Raw genomic sequence first — 18106 nt, forward strand, 5'->3', positions numbered from 1 at the left:
CTCGCATCAGGCTTTACTGTGTCGAAAAAAAAGGTGTGTCCCCGCCAGCGTTTCGGCTTCTTTTTATCAATTTCCACTTCTCCACCCTAATCTCAAAGCGAGCATTCATCCTGCTTTAGAGCATTTATCCTGTCTCAGGGCATTTCTTCTTCCCAAGATTAACGCCATCAAAAAACATGCGGGAAAACTAACTGTTTTCAAACACAGAACAACCTCATTGCTGCATGCGGAGCCCCGCCACGCAGTGTGAATGGGAAGTTTAATACGTATACGGCATAGCTTTCCTTAGTTCGACTTTATTCTTAAATCTGATGAGGTAGTGGTGAGGTATTTACACAATGAACGCGAGAAATTACAGATGATGATGAGAGGAACATGGGAGGGCGGCGGCGTCCTCAGTAGTGGCCGTGCACGGGCTCGGCCTTCTTCACCTCGGGGTGGATGGCGTGGCCGCTGTAGGACACGATGGCGTTGAAGCCGCCGTGCTTGCTGGCGGTGTAGTGGACGATGCGCTTCCTGCCGTCGGGCTGCAGCAGGGAGTACTCGCCCTTCACCACGTCGCCGTCGCGCTCCTCCTTCTGGTCCTTGTTGTCGCCGGTGTGGTGGTCCTCCACGCCGTACTTGAACTCGTACTTGGGGTGCGACTGTAAAAACAACGGCAACACAATTTAACGCACATCTTACATTTTTCTAGGGCATCCGCTTCAACGGCTCACTTACGTGGTAGTCGACCTCCACCTCCTCGTGCTTGTACTCAGGCTCGGCGTGCTTGTACTCGTGCTTGACGGGCACCTCGTGCTTGATGTACACAGGCTCGGGCTGCTTGTACTCGTGCTTGATGTACACGGGCTCGGGCTGCTTGTACTCGTGCTTGATGTACACGGGCTCGGGCTGCTTGTACTCGTGCTTGATGTACACGGGCTCGGCGTGCTTGTACTCCTCGTGCTTCTCAGAGGACAGCTGGTTCACGGAGGCGTACGACTCGGCGTGGCCGTGGTGGCCGTACTGGGCGGCCGCAACGGCGAGCACCGCCAGCATCACGACGGCGACCTGGAACACCACCGCAAGGAGCGGTCAGTCAGGTGCTGGGTGTGTCTGGAGGTGCGGCGCGCGCCGGCGGGGCGAGGTGGGGTGGGGTGGGGTGGGGTGGAGTCCGAAGCCTGGAGCCCGGCCAGCAGGTGCACCTAGACGAGGGACACCGTTTGCAAGTCGTTTCACGATCGCCCCCTCCCGCGCGCCTTTCGAAACGAGTCCCACAGCAAATAAAGCAAACACGTCGAGTCATTAGCATGACAAGTAGCGAGCAGTGCTGCAGCAGAGTGATGCCGACAGTTTTCGTCGTTTCTCTCTCGCACACATAGGGCGTTCCGTGCAGGTGCGAGAGAGACAGAGCGGCGACAGCAGGTAGTCCGCAGGGCGGCGTAGTACGCGCCTGGGCCGCAGACTGCCGCCGCGGCGCGCCTGCCAGATGGGCTGCCTGCCTTCCAGGCGCCACCAGTAGGGCACTGCCGCCCCGCCGGCAGCCAGCCAGCCAGACAGCCTGTGGGCCACACTCCGAGGCCTGAGCGGGCCCCAGCACCCTACAGCACCCTGGGCTGCTCCCAAACCCACTGCACAGTGGGCCAGAAGACCGGCGCCGTCGGCCAAAACTGTGATCGCAATTTGAGCTCCAGAGTCACTAAACAGGACTCGAACTGAGCGTGTGACCCCACCAATGGATTCCCCGTTCGGAGAGCAATCCACTGGTGGGGCCCCGCGTTCGGTTCCAGCCACATTTAGCGACTATGGAGCTCAAAACGCGTTCGGGATCTCGACCGCCTCCACTGGTGCACCACTGCAAGGCCTCTCGCCGCCCCGAGGACGACCCTAATCGAATCATGCGAGCGACTGGGGTGCAAAAAGTGCAGCTTGAGGCAGGAGGACGACGTCGCCTTGTAGGGTGGCGCAGCACTGCCCAGCACTGCCCAGCACGCGCCACTACACTGCAGCATTACAGTGCAGCGCGGTGGGTGCGGCTGTCGGCAGTGTCGGCCGTCCGCCCGGCAAATCAGAGCAGATGGCGAAACCTGACGCGCCGCCTCACTATTACTGACTGGACGCCGATCCTTTTTAAAAGGGACATGCACTCGTTGAGAAAAAGCAGAAAAGACGAATCGAAAAACGGGAAAGAAATTTTGGCTGTACGACAGGTTTCTCAGATTTTATGGTACTTGTGGGCCCGCCAAAATCCACAGCTAATTATTTTTTTAGCAGATGATACGTTTACTACTCCAGAACATACGCAAACCAATACAAGACACATAAAGGTGTCATCTAGCTTTTACTCGATTTTTTTTTCAAAAAAGTGTTAAAAGGACATTGAAAAATGGTTAGATTGGTGCGTGCATCGGCTCTGAAGTAGCGAAACGTTGAGAAGTGGCGTGCAAACGGCGCAGCCCAGGCGCCGAGGCGCTGAGCGAGTGCTGCAACTGCGCGAGTCTGCAACCTGCAATGTTTCCCGCCTTCCCCGGCACGCCGCAACGTCGTGGAGGTTAGTCGGCTCGGTTTTGTGTCCGGCCTGCCACGCCAAGGCAACACAGCGCACCCGATTATTGGAGTAAAATCACAAAAAATGTTTTTTTTTTTGTTGTGGCAACACCCAGCAACACTGTTGCCCGCTAGGTAAATATTCCCGCGATTTGTCCGCGGTGATGGATCGGATTGAGTCATCGATTAGCGGCGGGCAGTTGGCAGCTCTCCGCGACGCGACATCGCATCGCGGTCCTCGAGTCCACCGGGCGAGCGGCGCGCGGCGCGGGGTGCAACACCGCCCTCTAAATCACGCGTCGACGTGACAGGGGGGCGGGGCGAGGGAAAAATCCCTCCGAGATGGGTTTTTATTTACGGTAACTGTAGAGGGGGCCATTAAAAATGTACCACACTTGGAACTAGATCGAGCGAAGGCGGCGGTGTTTTGCAAGTTCGCGCCGCGCGCCGCGCAGGCGGAGCACTATCAGAACCCGCCGGGCCACCGGGCCGCGGCCGCAGCGGACGGCGCCGAGCTGAGAAAGACGCATAAGTCATTCAGTTTGGTGTTGACAGATTTCACAGCCGCGGCGCTTACAAGCTTGTCGTCCGCTCACCCGCATTTGCCTCGAGAAAATAAAATATTGCACGACCCTGGGGGTGTAAAGCGAGTGTCTGTACTTGACAGGCGCGGGTCCAGCGGGAGGGGGTCTTAAGGGCAATTATTTACCTCCCTTTGGCCCAATAAGACAGGCAGACAAAAAAGTGCTACCAAGTTCTTCCCTCAGGCAGGGTTTGGGTCCGCCACTGATACTCGGTGATGGGGCGATGGTTCGAACGGGTCGGACGCTTTTTCGAGAATCCCGCGAGAGAGGTTCGGACCGCGGCACTGCAGCGTTGCAACGCCCACGCATTGCAACCGGCGATCGATCGTAAGCTTATTCAAGTTTGTGGCGGCGGCAGACTGAGTCGTTTTCGTCGCTCTGTCTCCCTCGCACCTCGAGGGGACGCCCCATGAGTGCGAGGGAGACAGAGCGACGAAAGCGACTCTCGGAATCAGCCTGCGGGCGGCGCGCAAACCGCGACCCACAAAGACGCCTCAGCCGCGGCCGGCCACGCCGGCCGCTGCGCACACTGCGCACGCGAGGCGGAGCGCATTCCGACGACCCGCTAGACATGGAGACCAGGGGCAAGGCGGCAGAGCGTGGCAGGGCGCATCAAATTTTCAGAAAAACATAAAACGGCCACGGCGATAAAAGGGTCCTGCTTATCTCTCTCCTGATGGGAAATGCAAAGTGGCTGCGGACCCGAACCGCGCTCCCGAAACTGGCGAGCGCGTCGCATCCGCGGTCCCGTCCCGTTCCGTCCCGTTCCCGTTCCCGGCAGGAAGGATGAGGACGTAACCCCTAACCTGCCGCAACGGCCGCAACGCGGTGGCCGCGCGCTGGACAGACGGCGGGCCGCCCGGCGGAACGGTCGGCCGAGCGCGTGGAGCCCCACTCACTCTCACTGGTGCCCCACTCGGGGCACGCCACTGGAGGGGCGTGGCGGCGCGTGGCGGCGAGAGGGCCCGCTCGGCGCTGCAGCTGATCTCAAGGTCGCGCCGCCGTCCTCACCGCCCGGAACCCCGAAGCCGGCGGCGCCGAGGCGGCGCCCCGCGGAGGGCGTGCCAGGCTTGAGCCGGCCGGAGCGTCACGCGGTGACGTCACACGCCACGCCGGAGAAACAAGGGCGGAGAGAAGGGCGCCATTTGCATACAATCTGCGCGGCCCTTTCCGCGGGCCCTTCCCGGGGCGCCGCGATGCGCGGCAGCTAATGGCCGTGTCCAGTGCGAGGGGAAGCGCGCTTTTCGGTAAGGGGCCCGCGAAAGGGGCCACATAAACTTGGACACAAAAAAAATAACACGGACGAAAAATAATCTGAACGCGTTTTGAGCTCCAGAGTCGCTAAACAGGACTCGAACTGAGCGAGTGACCCCACCGATGGATTCGTCATTCGGACAGCAATCCACTGGTGGGGTCACACGTTCAGTTCGAGTCACATTATTTAGGGACCCTGAAAAGAAAATCGGGCCTTCGTTTGAACTTAAGTCGAGTGGGTGAACCCGGTTCGAACTGGCTGCCCCATGGTGTGTCCACCTGCTCTGCGTACCTTTGCTGACTGCATGTTGCTGCTTTGGGGGATGCGGACGGACTGTGATGCCGTGGACCGCGACGGTCCCATATATAGGCCCACACCCCTTTTGCTGCGCAAACCGTTTCGGCTCCGAGAGAGACGGGGAGACCCTCGGCTGTGAGTGCGAGAGAGACGGGAAAACCCTCGCGTGGCGCCAAGCCACGCCAAGGCGGGGTGGCGAGCCCCCAGTCAGCTGGCAGGGAGGTGTGGCCGTGGGTGTGGCCGCCCCCCACCTCGCTGCACCTCGCCGTCGACGCGTGCCAGCCTCGGCCAGCCTCAGCTGCTTCATTAGGTGCGTGTGGAATGGCAGCTGCAACACGAGTAGCGACCGTTTGTCGTTCTCGTCAGATCAAGCAGGAGAAAAAATGCCGAAAAAAGAGCTCTGTTTTTTTTACGATTTGAACCAGGAACTTTGACTTTCAGTGACTGACACATTGCGCCGTTTCTGTGCTGAAGAAAGTCACCAGTATGAGTCTATAGACGTTTCAATCCGGTGGCCGAGCGAGCATGATCCTGAGATCTCGGTAACCCGATCCGGGTGCTGCGAATAAGCAACGCGTTGGAACGACCCCAAAGTGCACCTGTTGCTTTTGGCACTGCTACGCTCGGAATGGAGACACAAAGTCGCCGAGGAGAACGGGTGCGGGCCGCTTGGTGTCGCGTCAAGTGGCGGTCACACGACGCAACTAAAACAGCAGAGTCTTGCTGTTTTGAAAAGGGTGGCCGCTTGGCGACGGCCTGCTTGGGGGCGGGGCCATGGCGGCCAGCACCGGAAGGATGCCGTCCGCGGCGCGCCTCTCCACGAGCACCGCTCGCCGCGCCTCTCACTGCCGCCGGCCGAAAACGAGGAACCCCGCGAGTAGTAAGGTGCCCCCCTTGTTACGGCCGTTCCCCTTGGCGCCCCACCGGCACGGCCGAGTCGTCGGCCCAAAGCGCCACAATGTTCCACGCACGCCGTTTGCACGGCTAATTATTGTCCCCTCACACACCGCGGCCACTTGGCTGCCTCGAATGAGAGCAACAACCCCGCCCGTCGCAGCGGCGTAGCCCCGCCGATGCAGTCCACACTATTTAGCTTCTGACTGTTTACGACCGTTGCGCGCCTTGCTGGTCCCTGCTCGGCTCGGCCCGGCCCGGCCCGGCCCGGGCCTGATCGCACGCGCTCAGTCATACGCGGCTTGGACCCGCCAAAGCAGTGGCCAATAAAACGACCCCACAAAACGCCGCACCGCCACACACGAATGGCTAATGAGCGAAATAGTTGTAAACGCTGCACCGGTTTTCGAATTTGGGTCAAGTAGTGGTCCCTGTCGTTGTCCCTGGGTTCGGGACACTTTTACTCTTTCTGAAACTTAAACCAAACTTCACGCGCACTCGCAAGGAAGACGTTCACGTTTGGTATCAAAATATAGTCAAGTCTATTTTTAACGGGACCTACTTTGCTGTTCGTTTCGAAGCTTTGAAGGCGAAAGGTACCTGGCCCACATCGTGTATTCAGAGTGTAGGCCCCAGCCGCCCCGCCCCACTGGGGAGTCGGTGGCTAGAACGGCGTAAGTCCTGCGCGAAACGTGGGAGATACGCCGGTCCGGCCAGTGCATCGAAAGTAGCGATTCACTCCACACCTGCCAATAACGCAAGGGACTGCGAGCCGTGAATCAAAACGCCCTGGCACAAACAAGTACAAGTCACCCAGTCAGCTGCAAAGCAAAGAAAACTCTTTGTGCCGGCGATCCCTGCTAACGGACAATTTGCCAAGTCCGTCGAGTATGGAAATGGCTCATTTAGATCGAGCGATTTCAAGCTTGGCACCGTTTTTCGAAATGTTGCTCGACTTCTTCCCAGCCGAGCCCGTGTAACTACCTCCTATTATTGGCTGGGAGGCGTTGAATAAGTTGATGCAATTGAAATGGCTTCGGGGAGTGACTAAAAATCCGTGGACTTTTTATTTGCTCTCGACTTTATTTAACAGGCTCCCTACTTACCTCCTGTTAAATAGTTCGTCTTCAGAAATATACTTTTATTGTAATTGTTTTCAAGTTCCTGCGCTGGCGAGGCGAAGAAGGCCGTCGTCTTCAGGTATTTTGCGTTCACTGTTTTGGATGGCCGTTAAAATGCGCACGAAGTGTGCAGAGTGCACGAGTTTGTCAAAACATGTCGGTAAAGTGAGCCCCCTCGACCCCCTCCCCTCCCATCGGCTGTCCCGACCCGACCTGCCCCGACCGGAGTCCAGCTACTCTGGGGGCGTCTCGACAGTATTGCCCGCTCATATATAAACTCTCGTCGACCCCCAGCCAGGCACAGTATTCCTCAAACTCGCCGAGATGGAGATCAGCAAGGTGCAGTGACCAGTGCTCGCTTTCTTGGATTTGAACCGGAATTTTGTTCTTCATTCAGTAAGTTTTTAACGAATTCTACTGTTTTTTCCCGCTCCACCTCTAGGTCCTCTTCGTACTAGCGGCACTGCTTGGAGCAGCGCTGGCGCAGTACGAGAAGCACCAGACCAGCTACGGACACGCGCAGTCCTACGCATCCGTCAACCAGATCACGTCCATCAAGCACGAGGTGCCCGTCTACAAGCACGAGTACAAGCAGCCCGAGCCTGTGTACATCAGGCACGAGTACAAGCAGCCCGAGCCCGTGTACATCAAGCACGAGTACAAGCAGCCTGAACCCGTGTACATCAAGCACGAGTACAAGCAGCCCGAACCCGTGTACATCAAGCACGAGTACAAGCAGCCCGAGCCAGTGTACATCAAGCACGAGGCTCCCGTCTACAAGCACGAGCCCGTCTACAAGCACGAACCGGAACACTATGTAAGTAACAGGGTTCAATCGGGGTCGTTGCAGCTCAGCGGGGTCCATAACTAAGAAATTTGTCTTCCAGGCCCACCCCAAGTACGCCTTCAAGTACGGCGTTCACGACTCCCACACCGGCGACATCAAGGACCAGGCTGAGGAGCGCGACGGCGACGTGGTGAAGGGCGAGTACTCGCTGCTGCAGCCCGACGGCAGGAAGCGCATCGTGCACTACACCGCCAGCAAGCACGGCGGCTTCAACGCCGTGGTGTCCTACAGCGGCCACGCCGTCCACCCCGAGGTCGCCAAGAAGTACTAGACGCCATCGTCGGAACTCGGCCTGAGTCAAACCATCTCAATTGAAAGACTGCAAATGCATTGTAAATACCTCATTAGACAGTAAATAAAGTTAATAATGCATCTAAGCCTTGGGTTTTGGCCTGAATTGGTGTATCGTGAGTCAGAACAATATCGACGCAGCTGGCCCAGGCTGGCTGCAAATCGTGGAAAAGGCAATACTTTGTTCGGTCGGCCAGCTTCCTCTGGGCAGGTAATTGTCCGTGGGCTGGAGCAAAAAGCGGCGGAGGCCCGCGCTGCCCGCGCTTTCTCGCCCGCAAGGTCTGGGTCCGGTGCGGTCCGGGCCACCGGAAAGGAGGCGAGAACAAAACGCTGCAAGCAACGATTACCACCTCTCAGAAGGCCAAATTAATGCGCTTGTTTGACATCGCGCTGTCACCGAAAATGACTCGGCACCACGCAATGTCATGTTTTTGTCAAGGCTGGTCTGCAACACAGTGGGGACAGAACCGATTTCGGAAACGCACAGCAAAAGGAGACAACTCATCGTAAAATTTAATGGAATCTCTTTTCGTTTCATCCACGCGGGAAAACGGGAAAAATTCGATTCGTGAGAGGGGTAAGGGGATAGGTAGGTCTGCAAAATGTCTGCAGCGTCTTCGACGCTCAGCAACGTATTAGCAGACAGCACAATAAGCAGGCAGCGTTCTATTTTTTATCACCACCCTATTTAGCGGTTGCACTATTGCTCTGTGCCTGCAAGAAGTGGGGCAGCAGTTCGGACTTATCCGCGTGCCGCTCTCGATGCAAAGTCGAACGCACACGCACACGTGCACTGAAAGATGCATCGGCGGGGCCGGTCCGCCGGTCGGGGGTTCCTGAAGTCATAACAATAATCCGAGGTGTTGGTTATGGAGCGCGGGACCTTGGTAGGGGTACGGGGGTGGTGTGGGGTCGGTGTGGGGGCGGCGGGGGCGTCGTGGGGGCGGCGGGGGCGGCCGATAGCGCTGCGGTCGGAGAAGGGGGCCTTTTGTTATTGGCGCCGCCGGACACCGCAGGACTTGCACAAGGACTGAACTGGGCTTCTGGCGCCGAGGCGGCCGCGGGGGCCGCGGGGGCCGCGGGGGCTCCGGAGGGGCGGTGGGGCTGGCCAGCTGCCGGGGCGGGGCGGGGCCGGCGCCTCCGACTGCTCACGTATATAAGCCTATGTTTGGCACCATGTGAGCACAGTGTTTCGTTCGCTCTTCTCAGCTTTCAGAGGACCAGCTCGGCAGCACCTCCCCCGCAAAGATGGCATTCCTCAAGGTGTGAACTTGTGCGCCGAGGCGGTGATCGCGAGTGTGTGTGTTTGAACTTCGGTGTGTCAGTGCCGTTTTCGAGTGACGCTCAGCCCGACTTCTGAGTTTAATTTTGTCGTGTGACTGCTCGCGATTCTTGTGATTCTGAACTCTGGATATCCAGGGATATCCTGAAGTCCTGGACAGGACTTCAGCCAGTGACCGTCCTGTTGTCTGCTTCAGGTCGCTCTCGCCCTGACTGTCCTGGCAGCCGTCGCCCTGGCCATGCCAGGGGGCCACCACGCCGAGTCCTACGCCAGCTTCAACCTCCTGGACACCGGCTACCACGGCGGCGGCTCCGAGGGTGGCCACCACGAGGAGTACCACCACGTAAGTACAATCCTGTGCCACAGCAGAAATTTTCTATGAAATTTTTTGGAGATATGATTCACTATTCCTTTGTGGCAGTTCTCTCTAAAGTCCATGGTGGTGAATATTATTAGTTTATCAGTATTATGGTGGAAATTCCATGGTGGTGTGCTGCAGTTCACTTTGTAATATACATTTTATTCGTTGTACTTTTTTTTACATAATGTGCCTAATTTCTCCTGTAGTATCGAAAAAAGTCTTCACCACAATATCTTGGAGCAGCCTTCAGCAGTATGGTTTTCAATCTAAAGATCTGATGAAGACCAAAATGAGTAAAGAGTGTCGAAACTCTTGGAATATTGCAAGCTGCTTTATTTGGGCCGTTGGTCGAGCCGAGCCAGGAGATTGCACTTGCAGGCGGTTGAGGACCATATACTGCCACATCTTGACGGCCACGCCCCCTGGCCACAGCGGACCACTGGGCCATCTGCATAGGCGATAGCATCTCCTCGGACGCCACGCTGCCTGCGCCTGCCGGGTCCGGCGCCCCGCGGCGACCCTCCCCCCTCTCTTTTACCGCACGCGCTCCGCTGCACCTCCGACACCTTTCGGCCCGCAATCTTCATTTGGCCGGCAACTCGCATGGAAGTCCGGCGGGGCGAGAGTGGCGGAAAACGAGCGGTGTACGGCGGACGGAAGTGGCAAGGCCCGGTGGCCGAGCCACGGGGAACTTGCTCAACGCGCTGGCCTAATCTGCCCTCTGTTTCCCCAGTCGCACCCCAAGTACGAGTTCAAGTACGGCGTGGAGGACCACCACACCGGCGACCACAAGGACGCCAAGGAGGAGCGCGACGGCGACGTGGTGAAGGGCGAGTACTCCCTGCTGCAGCCCGACGGCAGGAAGCGCATTGTGCACTACACCGCCAGCAAGCACGGCGGCTTCAACGCCATCGTGTCCTACAGCGGCCACGCCATCCACCCCGAGGTGCACCACAGCCACCACGAGGGCGGCTACTGAGCGGCGCGGCGGTGCGCAACCACTCCAAAGACTACCTCATCCACTCATCTTCATCGATTATCCTCCATCACTCGCTCCCCCAATCATGTCGTCACCTTTGTATATAAGCCATCGAATAAACCTGCTGTGATCAAATACATGCTGCCGAGTTCTTTCAGTGCACCCACCGCCCACTTACCAACACCACCCACCTATAAAAAAACAACATTTTGATTTGCATGCAACATAAATACTCACTGCAGCTTTACGAACGGAACGCTTTGTAAATCAAAGCAACATAAACTATAACTTGTCCAGCAGAAACAATTTGGTCAAAAAATTTCTGCTACTCAGAGGCTGACACATTGGATGTCGAGTGGAAATAAATGGCTTGGGAGACGGGGGCTCGAAATCAAACTTCACAAATAATAATGGGACGAAAATTCAGTCTATTTGGTGAAAACAAAGTATGGCAGATGAACAGGCTGGTCCGTGACGCAGGCCTTCTAGTAGTCCTCCTTGTAGCCGCGCGCCTCGTGGTGGCCGTGGAGCACCTCGGGGTGGATGGCGTGGCCGCTGTAGGACACGATGGCGTTGAAGCCGCCGTGCTTGCTGGCGGTGTAGTGGACGGTCCGCTTCCTGCCGTCGGGCTGCAGCAGCGAGTACTCGCCCTTCACCACGTCGCCGTCGCGCTCCTCCTTGGCGTCCTTGTAGTCGCCAGTGTGGTGGTCCTCCACGCCGTACTTGTACTCGTACTTGGGGTGCGCCTGAGAAGAGTGAAATGCATTAGTCGAGTCGACGCTCGCGCTAAAAGACCAAACGGCGGCACTGGTCGTTCCCCGGGCCCTAGCGGCAGGCCCTAGGCAGGCCGGGCTGTGAACCTGGTTTTCGTGCCGGACGCTACGCTTCCTACATTAGGTCAGTGATGCGCTCGGGGACGTGTCCCAAGGACGTGTCCGACGCTATCGGCAGAGCGGCCGGAAGGATCGGCACTGGGCCACTTTCACCCCGATGCACACTCACACTCACGCACACACATTCACGGCCGCACACACACAACGTTACCGACAACTAACGCCAATACTAAACACTCGCACCCACAAGGATGATTTTCTGGCGGTACTTACGATGACGACGGGCTCCTCGTGGTGGTACGCCTCCTCGTCGTCGTGCTCGTCGACGGCGTGGTGCAGGGCGCGGTGCAGGGCGTGGTGCGACACGTAGACGGGCTCGGCGGCGCGGTGGTGCGGCAGCGCCATGCTAAAGTACGAGTACGAGGTGGCCGGCTTGGCGTGCTGCAGGCTGGGCCGGCACAGCGCCCTGCCGGACAACGACAGCAGCACCACCAACGCCACCTCGGCGATGACGACCTGGACAGAAGCAGCGCGGCGTCGAGTCACGGCAGCAGGCAAACCGAAACGACGCGGCGATGCCGACCTACCTTGTTGACGCTCGTCATGGTGCTGTCGTGCTGCTCGGGCTGCTCGGGCTGCGGACTGATGCCGATTGTCGGCCATCACTGCGATTTATACGGACTAAAGGGTGCGATATCGGCACCCCTCCAGCGCTGCGGCAGCGCGCGTGTGGCGCAAGGGCTGCGGTTAACACCGTCAAACGTATCAAGTTGAACCGCGAAGGGGCCGGCCGGCCACTCAGTTAGATCGTGCTGGGATCGCGGGCCGGCTGCGTCCGGAGCGACTCCAGCCCGCTCCAGCCGGCCACCTCGCTCCTGGAGCCGCCGGACAGAGTCGCGTCCTGGAAAAACAAACCGCACATTTTGAATTCATGAGTCTGAATGGGTGTAAGTGAATACGTCGCCCGCGCTTCGCGTGTCGCTCACGCAAGCAAGCGTTGCCTCCACTTCGGCTGCTCTGCCATGGATGGCGGCCACCGGCAAGCGTAAGTCACCATCACTGCTGGACCGTCGCAGTCAAGTGCGGCGATCCAGAGGGGGCGGGAGGGCTTCACCCGCTCCACCTGACGTCTAGATAGCCGCCCGAACGATAGGCAAAGAACAACACTTTACCTCTGTGAATAGGATAAATTTGCTGCTTTGCGCCTTATCGGTCTGATCGGAGTTAACCCTTTCTTCTGCGGTCCCACTTTGACTTACGCCCTCAAGACCAACTGCCAAGCGACCAGGACAGAGCCACAGACAGCGACGATACACTGTTGTGCCCTGCAGCCAATGACATCACGTCTCGTGTTCGAGTGTGGACGCGACCTGTTCTGACGAAACATAAAAGTGCCCTAACTGCGCGGGCTTCCCTAGACAGTTATAGAGTCCTTTGACGGGTCGGGTGACAAAACCCTGTCGCTTCCAGGCGGAAGGGCCCCACACTGCTAATTGGCTGGAGAACCAAAGGGAACCAATGGGAACCGGTGCGTCCGGTAGGCAGCGGCAACGGAACTCGCCGCACATGACTGCCTCACTGTAAGAGGGTTTCTCCGCTTTTGGACGCAGGACTGCCACGAAACTCACCAAGACGGCCTTCCTCTTGCCTACTCCAGATCGGCCTGTGACTGTGAGACTAGTGCCCCGTTTGTGTCCTCTCTTCGGTTTTACGTAATGCGTGGGATAGAAATGTTCCGTGCATGTCACAGGGAGAAAACAAGTTGTGCAAACCGCTCAAAAGTAGGCAACACTTTTCGTCCGAAAAAAGTAAAAATGTTGCGTCTTTAGTGGCTTTTCAATTTTTTTTAAAGAGGTGCGGAGGGGGTAGTGACTTAGTGATGAGCGCCAAATTGCATTTCTTGATCAGTCTTTATTTAGATTTATCGACAGTAGCTTCTTTATATACACGACGATGATGATGGAGTGATGAATGGAGATGCTGGTGATGGGGATGACTTTGGCGACGAGGTTGGCTGCATGCTGGACCGCCTAGTAGTGGCCATGGCTATGCACCTCGGGGTGGATGGCGTGGCCACTGTAGGACACGATGGCGTTGAAGCCGCCGTGCTTGCTGGACGTGTAGTGGACGATGCGCTTCCTGCCGTCGGGCTGCAGCAGGGAGTACTCGCCCTTCACCACGTCGCCGTCGCGCTCCTCCTTGGCGTCCTTGTGGTCGCCGGTGTGGTGGTCCTCCACGCCGTACTTGAAGTCGTACTTGGGGTGCGCCTGAAAAATAAGAGTTAGGTAAATAATGCTTCCGGTCGGCAAACTCCAAGTTGGAACCGCCAGAATCTCTTCGCAAACAACTCTCTCACCAGGATGATGTGCTCGTGGTGCTCTTCGTGCTTGACGGGCTCGTGGTGGATGGCGATGGGCACGGAGTGCTGGATGACTGAGGCGTACGACTCGGCGTGGCCGCCGGGGTAGGCCAGCACCGCTCCCGCGAAGGCCAGGACGAGCACCGCGATCTGGAGGAGGAGTCAATGAAAGTGCACCGGTTACTCTTTCCGTTTCGATTGGTTTCGCGATGCCACGGCTGCAAAAAAAGGACGACAACAACGCAGCCACTGTCACAGGAAACGGAAGCACTCGGTATCCACGGCACGACCCCCTGGCCACCGGTTCCCGCCGGCGTGGCCATAAGGCAGTGGGCCGCCGATGTACACTGATTATCCTTTTTTGGCGAGGCGGGCTGGAGCACTGGAACGCTGACGCACACAGCACAGTGGGCCAGAAGACCGGTGGAGGCGGTCGAAATCCCGGACGCGATTGGAGCTCCAGAGTCGCTAAACAGGACTCGAACCGAACGTGTGACCCCACCAATGGATTGCTCTCCAAACGAGGAATCCGATGGTGGGGTCACACGCTATGGTTCGCCCTGTTTAGCGACTCTGGAACTCAAAACGGATGGCCGCCGGCGATGGTCTGGCGGCCCACTGTGCACAGCACACACCTTGCAGGACGCCATCTCGAACGAAGGGGGTTCCAGTCGGTTGAGCTGCACGAACCGAGAGCACACAGCACACAAAGGTACGGCCCACCGAGCACGGCTTTTATACCCCGGCCGGGCCAAGCGGGCCCAGGCGGGCCCAAGCTCCCCCCAGGCGCCACCACGCCACCACCCACTGCAGGGCGGCCAGCTCGGAGCCAGCGCCCCCGGCCTGGGGGCCCGGCGATGGCCCGCACCAATGGGCATCGCTCCATTGTGGCAGTGTGTGAGTGAGCGTGCGTGTGTTTGAGGTACGCGCGTGTGTGAGCGCGGCCGTGTGTGAGTGTCCCCCTGGCTGCTGTTGCTTCGCGAGCTTCGCGCCGGTGCCAAATCAGAGTCTTTAAATCGGCCCCGCGCCAAATCAGCAGGCCGGCCGGCGCGGCGCGCGAGCGGGCTCGTCGTCGGGGACCTCGTTTACCCCAATGCGCTGAGTGGCCGAGGGTGGGGCAACGCCGGGCAACGCTCTGCCTCGCTCTGCCCACATCAACACATGTATTCGCCATGAAGCGGCCTACTTGCACTCCCAATTATTCTTCCCCCAGCGGACTGATTCCGAGAGACGTTTTCGTACGTTTTCGTCGCTCTGTCTCTCTCGCACCCTCACGGGACGCCCGACGGGTGCGAGAGAGACAGAGCGACGAAGACTAATCTCAGAATCAGTCTGCAGGAGGAAAGCAGGACTCTGGTCTTTACCAGGCGGCGCCCAAAACCCAGATACGCGAGCGCCTTGCATGCGAGGGGCAACGACCTTTGGAGTTTTGTGAACAGCGATCGCGGGACTGTGCGAAATTCCATCTGTATTTGCCACACATTTTTTTTTCGAGTTACAGGTGTTTCTCGAATTCGGTATTGTTCAACAGAGGACACAAGTTTCAAGCAGATCCAAACCGTTTCAAATTCTTTTTCTTGTTTTATTTTCGTAAAGAGAGCGGTGCGCAGAAGACAGACAGGGCGTGGGCGAGACTGGGCGGCAACGGCAGTGTGTGTAACACAGTTTGGCCCGTTTGCGGCGCTCTTTCACCACGGCTGCTGCACCACTGGGTGCCACTTGGCCACCGGGCGGGGTGTCTGCCGCCTCCTGCCTGGGAGACTACTTGGAGACCGTCGGAGACGTCAGCCGGCTGGCCGCGTCCCTCGTTCTGACGGTGTGCTATCCCTGCTGCAGAAGCTGCACCGAGCTGCACCGAGGCCCGTGACGGATCCAGAGGCGGTCTTTGCGGTCAAAAGTTGCATTTTTTGCCTACTTGCGGGGACGAAGTTTTGGCCTTTACTTAGCTTTCAGGCCGCGGTGGGATGGGGACATTGCCCCCCGAGGCCTTGCGTGCCTCGTAGAGCCGCACAGCTGCCTCCTTCTCCTATCGGATGCAGCGCAGAAGGCTGTCGGAAACTGAAGAAACGTTCTCCCAATCGGCCATCGTTACTTCAAGTCGCGGACGACGGGGTGCTCGCTCCCTCGCACCGTTCGACGAGCTTTTCCTTTGTTCGGCCGAGTGTCAAGGGTAGTGCAATCCCGGCACGACGGTGGCCAGGCGGCGGCCAGGTGGCGGCCGCCCCCGAGCGCGGTCGGTGCAGCATGCAACAAAAATTACCCTGCTGGTATTTACTTATCGTTACGGTCGGGCTACCAAATCGGTGCGCTTGTTGACAATGCCGGCGGCTCGGCGCGGTCCAGCCCTGGCAGCCCTGCGCCGTGTGGTTAGCGCCCCGCCAGCGCTGCGCTCAGCACGCAAACCATTTCCCATGAGCGTTCTATTGTGCCGACACGGCAAGCCCCAAGGCCGATGGCGAGAATGATTTGGATGGTTTGCTCCGCTTTCGGCACCGCCTTGCCTTTCACGGGCGCCTCTTTTAGAACAATGTACGCACCGCGCAAACCGGGCGGGAAATGCTTGAAAGCAATTTTCAGTCACGGCCTCAACACACGCCGAAGATTTTTTTAACAAGCATGACAAGAGCAGCTACAGAGCACCCAGCAACATGACAACGATGTAGTTCAGTTCTAGCCTGTGACCATTGCGGATTGCGTCGGGCGTCCCGGCGAATTGAAATGTTGGCACGGACATGGACAAGTAAGTCATCATCTCGATGACGCGACGCGATGCCCGCAGAGAGGAGGCTGATGCCGCGCTGTCCAGCGAGCAGCAGCCGTCGCTCTGTCTCTCTCGCACGCCTGCGGGACGCCCCCCGAGTGCGAGAGAGACAGAGCGACGAAGCGACTCTTGGCAGCGCCGTATCGCGCCCTGTCGGACGAGCAGGGCCACACTGGTAGTGCTGCGCCACGCCGCGCGAGGGAGGAGCGGCGTGGAGCCTTCCTCGTTGTCGAAATGGCAGCCCTGGCGAACTCCAGTGGAGAGACTCTCGAATCGAAGCTAACTCTCGAATCGAAGCTAACTCTCGTATCGAAGCTAACTCTCGAATCGAAGCTAACTCTCGACGGAGGGCAGTGGAGGGGATCTGCCGCCCGTTCGATTCGAGGACATTTCCATAAACCGCTGAAGTCAAAACGGGCGCTGCGCAAAGGAGAGCACGGCGGTGACGACGCTCTGCCGGTCGCGGTCTAATCGTGAGAGTCGCACCTGCCCGTCAGACCCTCGCGCCGTCTCCGTCACTCCCGGGCTTGTGCGTCCCCTTCGGTCCCCTTCGCCCTCGCCAGCCCAGTTGGCGCCTGGCCATGCCTGAACTTGAAGGGGCTGAGCTTAGCGCTCCCCTTGCACAACAACGGCATCTGGGGGCAGGCCCGGCAGGGCGGAGCGCGGCGGGGCGGGGCGGGGCGCGGTGGGCTGGCCATGTAAACTACTCGAGGTATAAAACGGTGGGGCGGACTGGCACGTGCCACAGACAGCATCAGTCCACACCCAGCAACTCAGCGACTCAGCAGTAGCAGCGCGTTGACATGGCTCTCTACAAAGTAAGTACAGCATTGTCGCAGGCCGCGAGGCAGGCGGTCTAGTGTAGGGGTGAAGCACCGCCCTCTGCGTGCAGGTCCTCTTGGTGCTGAGCGCGGCGGCGTGCGCGGCGACGGCCTACCCCGGGGGACTCAGTCTCGGCGGTCTCGGCGGCGGCCACGGACACAGCGTGGCGGAGTCGTACGCCAGCGTCAACCTGCTCAACTCGCTCGGCCACGGCAGCCTGGGCGGTCTGGAGCTTGGTGGCGGGGAGGGCGGCTACAAGCACGAGGAGGAGCACATCATCCTGGTGAGTTGGTTCATTCACTCACAGAAAAGTCCAGGGGTAGCCCACAGTGTGATTCATCAAGTGATTACTTAATAATAAACCCGTTGTGACTCGTGAAAAAATCTTTTGTTTCTCAGGCGCACCCCAAGTACGAGTACAAGTACGGCGTGGAGGACTCGCACACCGGCGACTACAAGGACGCCAAGGAGGAGCGCGACGGCGACGTGGTGAAGGGCGAGTACTCGCTGCTGCAGCCCGACGGCAGGAAGCGCATCGTCCACTACACCGCCAGCAAGCACGGCGGCTTCAACGCCATCGTGTCCTACAGCGGCCACGCCATCCACCCCGAGGTGCACGGGCACGGCCTGTGAACGCCGCCCCGCGCTGCGAACCCTCACCCTTAAGACTGCACTCCACATCGTGATACCCATCGTGTACATATCTCATTATCTTTAATAAAGCATCCCATTCATCATTATGTCGTGCTCTTTATTGGACTGTTCTTGAGAGAGAATTGCCTAACTGAGCGTCTCTGTTGGACCCGGTGCTCCGAGAATGTAGTTCCGCCTTAGTTCAGGACCAGTATTGTCTCAAAGTTGATCAAAACGTCAAAAATGCCTTTAAAAATCGTG

The 18106-nt window shown here is 58.4% G+C and overlaps 5 protein-coding genes across 8 annotated transcripts; 3 read left to right on the top strand and 2 right to left on the bottom strand.

The window, feature by feature from the left end:
- Nucleotides 1-280: 280 nt before the first annotated feature.
- Nucleotides 281-11905, bottom strand: LOC117644455 (cuticle protein 18.6-like). 3 transcript variants are annotated; one of them, XM_034383979.1, is made up of 4 exons: nucleotides 11858-11905; nucleotides 11544-11786; nucleotides 10971-11183; nucleotides 281-431 (listed from the first exon to the last, which is right to left on the bottom strand). In XM_034383979.1, exons 1-4 carry the CDS (start codon nucleotides 11873-11875, stop codon nucleotides 396-398), a joined length of 510 nt encoding a protein of 169 aa, XP_034239870.1. In that variant the 5' UTR covers nucleotides 11876-11905; the 3' UTR covers nucleotides 281-395. The 3 variants fall into 3 exon arrangements, with proteins under 3 accessions (XP_034239870.1, XP_034239862.1, XP_034239855.1); XM_034383971.1 differs by lacking the exons at nucleotides 10971-11183; nucleotides 11544-11786; nucleotides 11858-11905 and adding exons at nucleotides 721-876; nucleotides 913-1050; nucleotides 4657-4689 and having other exon boundaries at nucleotides 281-644; XM_034383964.1 differs by lacking the exons at nucleotides 10971-11183; nucleotides 11544-11786; nucleotides 11858-11905 and adding exons at nucleotides 721-1050; nucleotides 4657-4689 and having other exon boundaries at nucleotides 281-644.
- On the top strand, nucleotides 6981-7901 carry LOC117644448 (extensin-like). Its single transcript, XM_034383950.1, has 3 exons — nucleotides 6981-7016; nucleotides 7120-7494; nucleotides 7565-7901. The coding sequence occupies exons 1-3, from the start codon at nucleotides 7002-7004 to the stop codon at nucleotides 7793-7795; spliced, it is 621 nt and encodes a 206-aa protein (XP_034239841.1). The 5' UTR covers nucleotides 6981-7001; the 3' UTR covers nucleotides 7796-7901.
- LOC117644509 (adult-specific cuticular protein ACP-20-like) lies at nucleotides 9012-17952 on the top strand. 2 transcript variants are annotated; one of them, XM_034384049.1, is made up of 4 exons: nucleotides 9012-9078; nucleotides 9294-9440; nucleotides 10192-10404; nucleotides 17825-17952. In XM_034384049.1, exons 1-4 carry the CDS (start codon nucleotides 9064-9066, stop codon nucleotides 17843-17845), a joined length of 396 nt encoding a protein of 131 aa, XP_034239940.1. In that variant the 5' UTR covers nucleotides 9012-9063; the 3' UTR covers nucleotides 17846-17952. The 2 variants fall into 2 exon arrangements, with proteins under 2 accessions (XP_034239940.1, XP_034239930.1); XM_034384039.1 differs by lacking the exon at nucleotides 17825-17952 and having other exon boundaries at nucleotides 10192-10561.
- LOC117644521 (adult-specific cuticular protein ACP-20-like) lies at nucleotides 13162-14327 on the bottom strand. Its single transcript, XM_034384061.1, has 3 exons — nucleotides 14265-14327; nucleotides 13627-13779; nucleotides 13162-13537 (listed from the first exon to the last, which is right to left on the bottom strand). Exons 1-3 carry the CDS (start codon nucleotides 14277-14279, stop codon nucleotides 13301-13303), a joined length of 405 nt encoding a protein of 134 aa, XP_034239952.1. The 5' UTR covers nucleotides 14280-14327; the 3' UTR covers nucleotides 13162-13300.
- On the top strand, nucleotides 17140-17952 carry LOC117644501 (adult-specific cuticular protein ACP-20-like). Its single transcript, XM_034384028.1, has 3 exons — nucleotides 17140-17208; nucleotides 17283-17495; nucleotides 17612-17952. The coding sequence occupies exons 1-3, from the start codon at nucleotides 17194-17196 to the stop codon at nucleotides 17843-17845; spliced, it is 462 nt and encodes a 153-aa protein (XP_034239919.1). The 5' UTR covers nucleotides 17140-17193; the 3' UTR covers nucleotides 17846-17952.
- Nucleotides 17953-18106: the final 154 nt, after the last annotated feature.

Source organism: Thrips palmi, unplaced genomic scaffold (assembly GCF_012932325.1).
Source record: "Thrips palmi isolate BJ-2018 unplaced genomic scaffold, TpBJ-2018v1 HiC_scaffold_1, whole genome shotgun sequence".
In the NCBI taxonomy this organism is placed as follows: Eukaryota; Metazoa; Arthropoda; class Insecta; order Thysanoptera; family Thripidae; genus Thrips; species Thrips palmi.

Bases quoted from the DNA above. Each gene is read 5' to 3' on its own strand.
- LOC117644455 (XM_034383964.1), bottom strand. The intron at 645-720 runs GTAAGTGAGCCG...TTGTTTTTACAG, and splicing joins AGGTGGAGGTCGACTACCAC to TCGCACCCCAAGTACGAGTT.
- LOC117644448 (XM_034383950.1), top strand. The intron at 7,495-7,564 runs GTAAGTAACAGG...TTTGTCTTCCAG, and splicing joins AGCACGAACCGGAACACTAT to GCCCACCCCAAGTACGCCTT.
- LOC117644509 (XM_034384039.1), top strand. The intron at 9,441-10,191 runs GTAAGTACAATC...CTGTTTCCCCAG, and splicing joins ACCACGAGGAGTACCACCAC to TCGCACCCCAAGTACGAGTT.
- LOC117644521 (XM_034384061.1), bottom strand. The intron at 13,538-13,626 runs GTGAGAGAGTTG...CTTATTTTTCAG, and splicing joins ACCACGAGCACATCATCCTG to GCGCACCCCAAGTACGACTT.
- LOC117644501 (XM_034384028.1), top strand. The intron at 17,496-17,611 runs GTGAGTTGGTTC...TTTGTTTCTCAG, and splicing joins AGGAGGAGCACATCATCCTG to GCGCACCCCAAGTACGAGTA.